Consider the following 15,082-nt stretch of genomic DNA (forward strand, 5'->3'; position numbering starts at 1 on the left):
CAGGAAGTGCCCCCGCCCCACTCTGCAACAGGAAGTCGCCCCCCCCCGCAACAGGAAGTCGCCCCCCCCCGCAACAGGAAGTGCCCTCGCCCCACTCTGCAACAGGAAGTCGCCCACCCCCCAAACAGGAAGTCGCCCCCCCAACAGGAAGTGCCCCCACCTCACCCCCCAAACAGGAAGTCGCCCCCCCCACCCCCGCCCCGCCCCGCCCCTGCGTGGGTGTCGGTGTCACGTGACGGTGCGCGTCACCGCAGCCCGATGCACATGGCCCGCATGGCGGCCCCGCAGCCCGTGGCGTTGGGGTTGAAGGGGACCCGGAAGCCGCCAGGGCGGCCCGGACGTAGCTGGGACGTGCCTGGGGACACAGACAGAGAGAGAGAGACAGAGACAGACAGAGAGACACACACACAGAGACACACAGAGACACACACACACACAGACACACAGAGACACAGAGACAGTGAGACGTTGGGGTTGAAGGGGACCCGGAAGCCGCCAGGGCGGCCCGGACGTAGCTGGGACGTGCCTGGGGACACAGACAGAGAGAGAGAGACAGAGACAGACAGAGAGACACACACACAGAGACACACAGAGACACACACACACACAGACACACAGAGACACAGAGACAGTGAGACGTTGGGGTTGAAGGGGACCCGGAAGCCGCCAGGGCGGCCCGGACGTAGCTGGGACGTGCCTGGGGAGACACAGACAGAGAGAGAGAGACAGAGAGAGACACAGAGAGAGACACAGAGAGACACAGTGAGACACAGAGAGAGACACAGACACACACACAGAGACACAGTGAGAGAGACACACAGAGAGAGACAGAGACAGTGAGACACAGACACACACAGAGACACACAGACACAGTGAGACACACACAGAGACACACACACACAGACACACAGACATAGACACAGACACACACACACAAACACAGAGACACGTTGGGGTTGAAGGGGACCCGGAAGCCGCCAGGGCGGCCCGGACATGCCTGGGGAGACACAGACAGAGACAGACAGTGAGACACAGAGACAGAGAGAGACACAGACAGAGACAGAGAGACAGAGAGAGACAGACACACACACAGAGACACAGTGAGAGAGACACACACACACAGTGACATACACAGTGACACACACACACACAGTGACACACACACAGTGACATACACAGTGACACACACAGAGTGACACACACACAGTGACACACACACACACAGTGACAGTGACATACACAGTGACACACACACAGAGTGACACACACACAGTGACACACACAGTGACACACACAGTGACACACACACAGTGACACACACACACAGAGTGACACACACAGTGACACACACACAGTGACACACACACACAGTGACACACACAGTGACACACACAGTGACACACACACAGTGACACACACAGTGACACACACAGTGACACACACACAGTGACACACACACACAGAGTGACACACACAGTGACACACACACACAGAGTGACACACACACACACACAGTGACACACACAGTGACACACACACAGTGACACACACACACAGTGACACACACAGTGACACACACACACAGTGACACACACACAGTGACGCACACACAGTGACACACACACAGACACACACACAGTGACACACACACAGTGACATACACAGTGACACACACACACAGTGACACACACACAGACACACACACACAGTGACATACACAGTGACACACACACAGTGACACACACACAGACACACACACACAGTGACACACACACAGTGACACACACAGTGACACACACACAGTGACACACACAGTGACACACACCAGGAGCACACACAGTGACATACACAGTGACACACACAGTGACACACACACAGTGACATACACAGTGACCACACACACACAGTGACATACACAGTGACACACACACACAGTGCACACACACACAGTGACACACACACACAGTGACACACACACAGTGACACACACACACAGTGACACACAGTGACACACACACAGTGACACACACACAGTGACAACACACACACACAGTGACACACAGTGACACACACAGACACACACACAGAGTGACACACACACAGTGACACACACAGTGACATACACAGTGACACACACACAGTGACACACACACAGTGACACACACACACAGTGACACACACACAGTGACACACACACACAGTGACACACACAGTGACACACACACAGTGACACACACAGTGACACACACAGACACACACACAGTGACACACACAGTGACACACACAGTGACACACACACAGTGACACACACACACAGTGACACACACAATGACACACACAGACACACACACACAGTGACACACACACAGTGACACACACACAGAGTGACACACACAGAGTGACACACACACAGAGTGACACACACACACAGTGACACACACACAGTGACACACACACAGAGTGACACACACACAGTGACACACAGTGACACACACAGTGACACACACACAGTGACACACACACACACAGTGACACACACACAGTGACACACACACAGTGACACACACACACAGTGACACACACACACAGTGACACACACAGTGACACACACACAGTGACACACACACACAGTGACACACACAGTGACACACACAGTGACACACACACACACACACAGTGACACACACACACACAGTGACACACACACACAGACACACACACAGTGACACACAGACACACACACAGAGTGACACACACACACAGTGACACACACACACAGTGACACACACACACAGTGACACACACGGTGACACACACACACAGACACACACACACAGTGACACACACACAGTGACACACACACAGTGACACACACACACAGTGACACACACACACACAGTGACACACACAGTGACACACACACAGTGACACACACACAGTGACACACACACAGTGTACACACACACAGTGACACACACACAGTGTACACACACACAGTGACACACACACACAGACACACACACACAGAGTGACACACACAGAGTGACACATACAGAGTGACACACACAGTGACACACACACAGTGACACACACAGTGACACACACACACAGTGACACACACACACAGTGACACACACACAGTGACACACACACAGTGACACACACACACAGTACACACACACAGTGACACACACACAGTGACACACACAGTGACACACAACAAAGATAACAAAGATCCCCCATATAGCCTTAACAGACTGTAGGGGCAAGTGCTGTTAGCGAGCACCTATGAAGGCCGGAACGGTACACGAGGGGGTGGGTGGCCAGCACCACGCCCGACCGCCTTTGTCTCCCCAGTGGCAATGTTTACTACACACCGCACCAGGTACTCATTTGAGGCTGAGTAGACCTAGGGGAGGCCCAGGACCGGTTCAGATAATCGTCACTGGTGTTGGCCGTGAGCGGGAATCGAACCCGGGTCGCCAGGTTCATAGCGCAGCGTAGCGCTAACCACTACACTATCACAGTGACACACACACACACACACACAGACACACACACAGTGACACACACACACACAGTGACACACACACACAGACACACACACACAGTGACACACACACACAGACACACACACACAGTGACACACACACACACAGTGACACACACACACAGAGTGACACACACACAGTGACACACACACAGTGACACACACACACACAGTGACACACACACACAGTGACACACACACACAGACACACACACACAGTGACACACACACACAGACACACACACACAGTGACACACACACACACAGTGACACACACACACAGACACACACACACAGAGTGACACACACACAGTGACACACACACAGTGACACACACACAGACACACATACACAGTGACACACACAGTGACACACACACACAGTGACACACACACACACAGTGACACACACAGTGACACACACACACAGTGACACACACACACACAGTGACACACACACACAGACACACACACACAGTGACACACACACACAGACACACACACACAGTGACACACACACACACAGTGACACACACACACAGACACACACACACAGTGACACACACACAGTGACACACACACAGAGTGACACACACACACAGTGACACACACACAGAGTGACACACACACAGTGACACACACACAGTGACACACACACAGACACACATACACAGTGACACACACAGTGACACACACACACAGTGACACACACACACAGTGACACACACAGTGACACACACACACAGTGACACACACACACACAGTGACACACACACAGAGTGACACACACAGTGACACACACACACAGTGACACACACACACAGTGACACACACACAGTGACACACACACAGAGTGACACACACACAGTGACACACACACAGTGACACACACACACACACAGTGACACACACACAGAGTGACACACACACAGAGTGACACACACACAGAGTGACACACACACAGTGACACACACACAGACACACACACACTAGTACACACACACACTGTGACACACACACACACACTAGTACACACACACACAGTGACACACACACAGTGACACAGAGTGACACACACACAGAGTGACACACACAGTGACACACACACAGTGTACACACACACAGAGTGACACACACACACAGAGTGACACAGACACACAGTGACACACACACACACAGTGACACACACACACAGTGACACACACACACAGTGACACACACACAGTGACACACACACAGACACACACACAGAGTGACACACACACAGTGACACACACACAGTGACACACACAGTGACACACACACACAGTGACACACACAGTGACACACACAGTGACACACACAGTGACACACACACAGAGTGACACACACAGTGACACACACAGTGACACACACACAGACACACACACACAGAGTGACACAGTGACACACACAGTGACACACACACAGACACACACACAGAGTGACACACACACAGTGACACATACACACAGAGTGACACACACACAGTGACACACACACTGTGACACACACACAGTGACACACACACAGACACACACACAGAGTGACACACACACACAGACACACACACAGAGTGACACACACAGTGACACACACACACAGTGACACACACACAGTGACACACACACACACAGAGTGACACACACACACAGAGTGACACACACAGTGACACACACACACACAGTGACACACACACACAGACACACACACAGAGTGACACACAGACACACACACAGACACACACACAGAGTGACACACACACACAGTGACACACACACACAGTGACACACACACAGAGTGACACACACAGAGTGACACACACACAGTGACACACACACAGACACACACACAGAGTGACACACACACACAGTGACACACACACACACAGTGACACACACAGTGACACACACACACAGTGACACACACACACACAGTGACACACACACACTGTGACACACACACACACAGTGACACACACACACAGTGACACACACACAGAGTGACACACACACACAGTGACACACACAGTGACACACACACACAGTGACACACACACAGAGTGACACACACACACACACAGACACACACACACACAGTGACACACACACACAGTGACACACACACACAGTGACACACACACAGACACACACACAGAGTGACACACACACACAGTGACACACACACAGTGACACACACACACAGTGACACACACAGTGACACACACACACACAGTGACACACACACACAGTGACACACACAGTGACACACACACACACAGTGACACACACACACAGTGACACACACAGTGACACACACACACACAGTGACACACACACACAGTGACACACACACAGTGACACACACACACAGTGACACACACACACAGTGACACACACACACACAGTGACACACACACACACAGTGACACACACACACAGTGTACACACACACACAGTGACACACACACACACACAGACACACACACAGAGTGACACACACACAGACACACACACACAGAGTGACACACACACAGTGTACACACACACACAGTGACACACACACACACCAGACACACACACAGAGTGACACACACACAGACACACACACACAGAGTGACACACACACAGACACACACACAGAGTGACACACACACACACAGTGACACACACACAGTGACACACACACACAGTGACATACACACAGTGACACACACACACAGTGACACACACACAGACACACACACAGAGTGACACACACACACAGTGACACACACACACACACAGACACACACACACACAGTGACACACACACACAGTGACACACACACACAGTGACACACACACAGACACACACACAGAGTGACACACACACAGTGACACACACACACAGTGACACACACAGTGACACACACACAGACACACACACACAGTGACACACACACATCAGCTCTTGCCCCGTAGCCCACGTGGGCTACACACGAGGCGAGACACCTTTGTCTGCGTACAGTGCAGATATAGTTTTGTACAGTGCAGGTACAGTTTTATACAGTGCATGTACAGTTTTGTACAGTGCACGTGCAGTTTTGTACAGTGCACGTACAGTGTAGGCGCCGTGTTTGTACAGTGCACGCGCGGTGCGTCGCGGTGTTTGTACAGTGCGCACACGTTTGTGCACGCGCGTGTACAGTGCACGTACAGTGTGTGTACAGTGCGTTTCGGTGTGTGTACAGTGTTTACCCAGAATGCTCGTGGGGCCCGGCTTCCTGCCCTCCATGTCCAACATGGCCGCCACGTAGCCGGCAGCCATTTTGTGGAAGAGGACTTCCTTGGCTTGGGCATCTAAAGTCAACAACAATCACAACAATTCACAACAACAATCACTACTACAACAACAACAATCACTACAATCACAACAATCACAACAACAATCACTACTACAACAACAACAATCACTACAATCACAACAATCACTACAACAATCACTACTACAACAACAACAACAATCACTACAATCACTACAAGCACAACAACAATAACAACAACAACAATCACATCAACAACAACAACAATCACTACAATCACAACAATCACAACAACAATCACAACAACAACAACAATTACTACAATCACTACAACAACAATTACTACAACAACAACAAAACAACAACATCAACAACATCACTACAACAACATCAACAACAACAATCACTACAACAACAACAATCACAACAATCACTACAATCACAACAATCACATCAACAATCACTACAACAACAACATCAACAACAACAATCACTACAACAACAACAATCACTACAACAACAATCACTACTACAACAACAACAATCACTACTACAACAACAACATCAACAACAACAACAATCACTACAACAACAACAATCACTACAACGACATCAACAACAACATCAACAACAATCACTACAGCAACACAACAACAATCACTACAACAACAACAATCACTACAACAACAATCACTACAACAACAACATCAACAACAACAAAACAACAATCACTACAACAATCACTACAACAATCACTACAACAACAATCACTACAACAACAACAATCACATCAACAATCACTACAATCACTACAACAATCACTACAACAACAATCACTACAACAACAACAATCACTACAACAATCACTACAACAATCACTACAACAACAACAACCACCACAACAACAACAACAATCACTACAACAACAACAATCACTACAACAAACAACAACAACAATCACTACTACAACAACAACAACAAAACAACAACATCAACAACAATCACTACAACAATCACTACAACAACAATCACTACAACAATCACTACAACAACAACAACAATCACTACAACATCAACAATCACTACAACAACAACAAAACAACAACATCAACAACAATCACACAACAATCACTACAACAATCACTACAACAACACAACAACAAACATCAACAATCACTACAACAACAACAAAACAACAACATCAACAACAACATCAACAACAACATCTAAAGTCAACAACAACAATCACTACAATCACAACAACAACAATCACTACAACAATCACTACAATCACTACAACAATCACTACAACAACAACAATCACATCAACAATCACTACAATCACTACAACAATCACTACAACTACAACAATCACATCAACAATCACTACAACAACAATCACAACAACAACAACAATCACTACAACAATCACTACAACAATCACTACAACAATCACTACAACAACAATCACAACAACAATCACTACAACAACAACATCAACTACAACAAAAACAATCACAACAACAACAATCACTACAACAACAATCACTACAACAACAACAACGACATCAACCACAACAACAACAATCACTACAACAACAACAATCACTACAACAACAACCACATCAACAACAACAACATCAACAACAACCACATCAACAACCACAACAACCACAACAACAATATCAACAACAACCACAACAACCACATCAACAACATCAACAACAACATCAACAACCACAACAACCACATCAACAACATCAACAACATCAACAAACCACATCAACAACCACAACAACCACAACAACAAAATCAACAACAACAACCACAACAACCACATCAACAACATCAACAACCACAACAATCACAACAACCACATCAACCACAACAACCACAAACAACAACCACATCAACAACATCAACAACCACAACAATCACAACAACCACATAAACAACCAACAACATCAACAACATCAACCACAACAACCACAACAACCACATCAACAACATCAACAACCACAACAACAACCACATCAACAACAACCACAACAACCACATCAACAACAACATCAACAACAACCACACACCAACAACCTGGGTCTCTGACTCACCCACTCACCACTTACTAACTCACTCACCCACTCACTCACCCACTCACCCACCTATCCACTCACTCACCCATCCACCCTACTCTCCCACTCACTCACTCACCCACTCACCCACTCACTCATTCACTCACCCATCCACTCACCCACTCACCCACCCACTCACTCACTCACCCACCCACCCACCCCCTCACCCACTCACCCACTCACCCACTCACTCACTCGCTCACCCACCCACTCACCCACCCACTCACCCACTCACTCACTCACCCACCCACCCACTCACTCCACTCACTCTCCCCACCCACTCACCCACTCACTCACCCACTCACCTACCCACTCACCACTCACCCACCACTCACCCACAAACCCACTCACCCAGTCACTCACTCATTCACTCACCCACCCACTCACCCCACCCACCCACTCTCCCACTCACCCACCCACTCACCCCACTCACTCTCCCACTCACCCACCCCACTAAACCACTCCTCACCCACCCACTCAATCACCCACCCACTCACCCACTCACACACACTCACTCACCCACCCACTCACTCACCCACCACCCACTTCACCCACTCATCCACCCACCCACTCATCCACTCATCCACTCACCCACTCATCCACTCACCCACTCACTCACCCATTCACCCGCTCATTCACCCACTCCCCCACTCACTTATTCACTCACCCACCCACTCACCCACTCACCCACTCACTCATTCACTCACCCACCCACTCACTCACCCATCCACCCTACTCTCCCACTCACTCACTCACTCACCCATCCACTCAGTCACTCACTCACCCACTCACTCACTCACCCACTCACCCACGCACTCACCACCCACCCACCTACTCACCCACTCACCCACTCAATAACTCAACCCACACACTCACTAACTCACTCACCCACTCACCCACTCACTCACTCACTCACCTCCCACCCACTCACTCACCCACCCACTCACCACCCACTCACCCACTCACTCACTCACTCCACTAACTAACTCACTCACCCACTCACTCACTCACTCACCCACCCCCTCCACCAACCCACCAACCCACTCACCCACTCACTCACCCACCCACTCACCCACCCACTCACTCACCCACTCACTCACCCCACTCACTCACTCACTAACTCACTCACTCACCCACTCACTCACTCACCCACTCACTCACTCCCACTCACTAACTCACTAACTCACTCACTCACTAACTCACTCACTCACCCACTCACCCACTCAATCACCCACGCACTCACTCACCCACCCACTCACTCACCCACTCACCCACTCACTCATTCACTCACCCACCCACCCACTCACTCACCCACCCACCACTCACTCACTCACCCACCCACCCACCCACTCACTCACCCACTCACTCACTCACTCACCCACTCACTCACTAACTCACTCACCCACCCACTCAGTCACTAACTCACTCACTAACTCACTCCCTCACCCATCCACTCACCCACCCACTCACTCACTCACCCACCCACCCATTCACTCACCCACTCACCCACTCACTCACCCCACTCACTCACCCACTCACCCACCCACTCACTCACCCACTCACTCACTCACCCACTCACTCACTCACTCACCCACTCACTCACCCACTCACCCACTCACCCACCCACTCACTAACTCACTAACTCACTCACCCACTAACTCACTAACTAACTCACTAACTCACTCACTCACTCACTAACTCACTAACACACCCACCCACACACTCACTAACTCACTAACTTCACTCACCCACTCACTCACCCCTAACTCACTAACTCACTAACTAACTCACTCACTCACTAACTCACTAACTCACTCACTCACTAACTCACTCACCCACTAACTCACTAACTCACTAACTAACTCACTCACTAAGTCACTCACTAACTCACTCACTAACTCACCCACACACTCACTAACTCACTAACCCACTCACCCACTCACTAACTCACCCACCCACACTCCCACTCACCCCACCCACTCACTCACTAACTCACCCCACTCACTCACTCACTCACCTAATCACTCACCCACTCACTCACTCACACACTCACTAACTCACTCACTAACTCACTCACTAACTCACTCACTCACTAACTCACTCATCCACCCACCCACCCACTCACCCACCCACTCACTCACTCACTCACTAACTCCCTCACTAACTCACTCACTAACTCACTAACTCACTCACTAACTCACTAACGCACCCACCCACACACTCACTAACCTCACTCACCCACTCACTCATCACCCACTAACTCACTAACTCACTCACTAACTCACTCACTCACTAACTCACTAACTCACTCACTCACTAACTCACTAACTCACGCACCCACTAACTCACTAACTAACTCACTAACTCACTCACTAACTCACTAAGTCACTCACTAACTCACTCACTAACTCACTAAGTCCACTCACTAACTCACCCACACACTCACTAACTCACTAACTCACTAACCCACTCACCCACTCACTAACTCACTCACCCACCCACTCTCCCACTCCCCACTCACTCACTAACTCACCCACTCACCACTCTACTCACTCACCCACCCACCCACTCACTAACTCACTCACTAACTCACTACTAACTCACTCACTCACTAACTCACTAACTCACTCACTAACTCACTAACTCACCCACCCACACACTCACTAACTCACTCACCCACTCACTCACTCACCCACCCACTCACTCACCCATCCACCCACCCACTCACTCACTCACCCACTCACCCACCCACTCACTCACTCACCCACTCACTCACTCACCCACTCACTCACTCACTCACCCACTCACTCACCCACTCACCCACTCACCCAACCCACTCACTAACTCACTAACTCACTCACCCACTAACTCACTAACTAACTCACTAACTCACTCACTCACTAACTCACTAACTCACCCACCCACACACTCACTAACTCACTCACCCACTCACTCACCCACTAACTCACTAGACTCACTAACTAACTCACTAACTAACTCACTAACTCACTCACTCACTAACTCACTCACCACTAACTCACTAACTCACTAACTAACTCACTCACTAACTAAGTCACTCACTAACTCACTCACTAACTCACCCACACACTCACTAACTCACTAACCCACTCACCCACTCACTAACTCACTCACCCACCCACTCTCCCACTCACCCACCCACTCACTCACTAACTCACCCACTCACTCACTCACTCACCTACTCACTCACCCACTCACTCACTCACACACTCACTAACTCACTCACTAACTCACTCACTAACTCACTCATCCACCCACCCACCCACTCACCCACCCACCCACTCACTCACTCACCCACTCACTCACTCACTAACTCACTCACTAACCTCACTCACTAACTCACTCACTCACTAACTCACTAACTCACCCACCCACACACTCACTAACTCACTCACCCACTCACTCACCCACTAACTCACTAACTCACTCACTAACTCACTCACCAACTCACTAACTCACTCACAACTCCTAACTCACGCACCCACTAACTCACTAACTAACTCACTAACTCACTAAGTCACTCACTAACTCACCACTAACTCACTAAGTCACTCTCTAACTCACTCACTAACTCACCCACACACTCACTAACTCACTAACCCCTCACCCACTCACTAACTCACTCACCCACCCACTCTCCCACTCACCCACTCACTCACTAACTCACCCACCCCACTCACCTACTCACTCACCCACCCACTCACTCACACACTCACTAACTCACTCACTAACTCACTAACTCACTCACTCACTAACTCTCTAACTCACTCACTAACTCACTAACTAACTCACTAACTCACCCACCCACACACTCACTAAGTCACTCACCCACTCACTCACTCACACACCCACTCACCACCCATCCACCCACCCACTCACCACTCACCCACTCACTCACCCCCACCCACTCACTCACCCATCCACCCACTCACTCACCCACTCATTCACCTACTCACTCACCCACCCACTCACTCACCCACTCACCCACTCACCCACCCACTCACTAACTCACTAACTCACTCACCCACTAACTCACTAACTAACTCACTAACTCACTCACTCACCCACTCACCCACTCACTCACTCACCCACTCACTCACTCACTAACTCACTCACTCACTAACTCACTCACCCACTCACCCACTCACTAACTCACTAACTCACTCACTAACTCACTAACTCACTCACTAACTCACTCACTAACTCACTCACTCACTAACTCACTAACTCACTCACCCACTCACCCACCCACCACCCACTCACTCACTCACCCACCCACACACTCACTAACTCACTAACTCACTCACCCATCCACTCACTCACTCACCCACTCACTCACTCACCCACCCACTCACTCACCCATCCACCCACTCACTAACTCACCCACTCACCCACCCACTCACCCACTCACTCACTCACACCCACCCACCCACCCACTCACTCACACACTCACTAACTCACTCACTAACTCACTCACTCACTAACTCACTCACTCACTAACTCACTAACTAACTCACTAACTCACCCACCCACACACTCTCAACTCACTCACTCACTCACTCACCCACCCCTCCACTCACCCATCCACCCACCCACTCACCCACTCACCCACTCACTCACTCACCCACCCACTCACTCACCCATCCACCCACTCACTCCACCCACTCATTCACCTACTCACTCCACCCACCCACCCACTCACTCACCCACTCACCCACTCACCCACCCACTCACTAACTCACTAACTCACTCACCCACTAACTCACTAACTAACTCACTAACTCACTCACCCACCCACTCACCCACTCACTCACTCACCCACCCACTCACTCACTCACTAACTCACTCACTCACCCACTCACTCACTCACCCACTCACTCACTAACTCACTAACTCACTCACTAACTCACTCACTAACTCACTCACTCACTAACTCACTCACTAACTCACTAACTAACTCACTAACTCCCTCACCCACTCACCCACCCACTCACCCACTCACTCACTCACCCACTCACTCACTAACTCACTAACTAACTCACTAACTCACTCACTAACTCACTCACTCACTAACTCACTCACCCACTCACCCACTAACTCACTCACTAACTCACTCACTAACTCACTCACTAACTCACCCACCCACACACTCACTCACTCACCCACCCACACACTCACTCACTCACCCACTCACTCACTCATCCACCCACCCACTCACCCATCCACCCACCCACTCACCCACTCACTCACTCACCCACCCACTCACTCACTCACCCACCCACCTACCCCCCCACTAACCCACCCACCCACCCACACCACCCCCCCACCCCACCCACCACCCACCCACCAACCCCACCCACCAAACCACACCCACCCACTCACTCACACACTCACTCACTCACTAACTCACCCACCCACTCACTCACCCATCCACTAACTCACTAACTCACCCACCCACCTACCCCTCCACTAACGCACCCACCTACCCCCCCACTAACCCACCCACCCACCCACCTACCCACCCACCACCCCACCCACCCACCAAACCACACCCACCCACCCACTTTCTCCGAGTGCCTCGCGAGCGCCTCCGCCGTGGCTAGGTGCAGGACTGTGTCATCGCTGACGGGCCACGTGGGAGGCGCCAGACGGAGCCGGCTGAGCCCTCCCAGGCCGGCGAGCTCGTCCACGATCTGGCGGCCCGACTCGCAGTACTCCCAGCGCGAGGCGCCGTAGCCCAGAGCGTCCCCAGCACCACTCAAGAGCATGCAGGCGCGGTAGCGGTCGTGTAGCGGGGCCACGGGCATCGTGGTTGGTGGGTGGGTGGTGGGTGGGTGGGTGGTGGAGGTGGACCTAGCCTGGTATAGAAGGAAGGGTGTGGTGAGGCTGTGTAGGGGTCTGTGTGTGTGGTGAGGCTGTGTCTGTGTGTGGTGAGGCTGTGTGTGTGTCTGTGTGTGTGGTGAGTCTGTGGGTGTCTCTGTGTGGTGAGTCTTTGGGTTCTCTGTGTGAGTCTATGGGTGTCTGTGTGGTGAGTCTGTGG

General features: G+C 50.6%; 1 protein-coding gene across 2 annotated transcripts; it reads right to left on the reverse strand.

Moving 5' to 3' along the window:
• Positions 1–217: 217 nt before the first annotated feature.
• LOC142923802 (ADP-ribosylhydrolase ARH1-like) lies at positions 218–14,863 on the reverse strand. Of its 2 annotated transcripts, none has more exons than XM_076064775.1 (3): positions 14,603–14,863; positions 6,807–6,908; positions 218–355 (listed from the first exon to the last, which is right to left on the reverse strand). In XM_076064775.1, exons 1-3 carry the CDS (start codon positions 14,847–14,849, stop codon positions 246–248), a joined length of 459 nt encoding a protein of 152 aa, XP_075920890.1. In that variant the 5' UTR covers positions 14,850–14,863; the 3' UTR covers positions 218–245. The 2 variants fall into 2 exon arrangements, with proteins under 2 accessions (XP_075920890.1, XP_075920889.1); XM_076064774.1 differs by having other exon boundaries at positions 218–697.
• Positions 14,864–15,082: the final 219 nt, after the last annotated feature.

This window comes from Petromyzon marinus, unplaced genomic scaffold (genome assembly GCF_048934315.1).
Source record: "Petromyzon marinus isolate PM22_M1 ecotype Great Lakes invasive population unplaced genomic scaffold, UKy_Petmar_22M1.pri1.0 PM_Scaffold_70, whole genome shotgun sequence".
Classification (NCBI taxonomy): Eukaryota; Metazoa; Chordata; class Hyperoartia; order Petromyzontiformes; family Petromyzontidae; genus Petromyzon; species Petromyzon marinus.

Excerpts from the sequence above, each read along its gene's own strand:
- LOC142923802 (XM_076064774.1), bottom strand. The coding sequence starts at position 14,849 with ATGCCCGTGGCCCCGCTACACGACCGCTACCGCGCCTGCATGCTCTTG. Across the intron at positions 6,909-14,602 it reads GAGGCACTCGGAGAAAGTGG|ATGCCCAAGCCAAGGAAGTC; the intron begins GTGGGTGGGTGT and ends TGTTGACTTTAG. Across the intron at positions 698-6,806 it reads GGGCCCCACGAGCATTCTGG|GCACGTCCCAGCTACGTCCG; the intron begins GTAAACACTGTA and ends GTGTCTCCCCAG.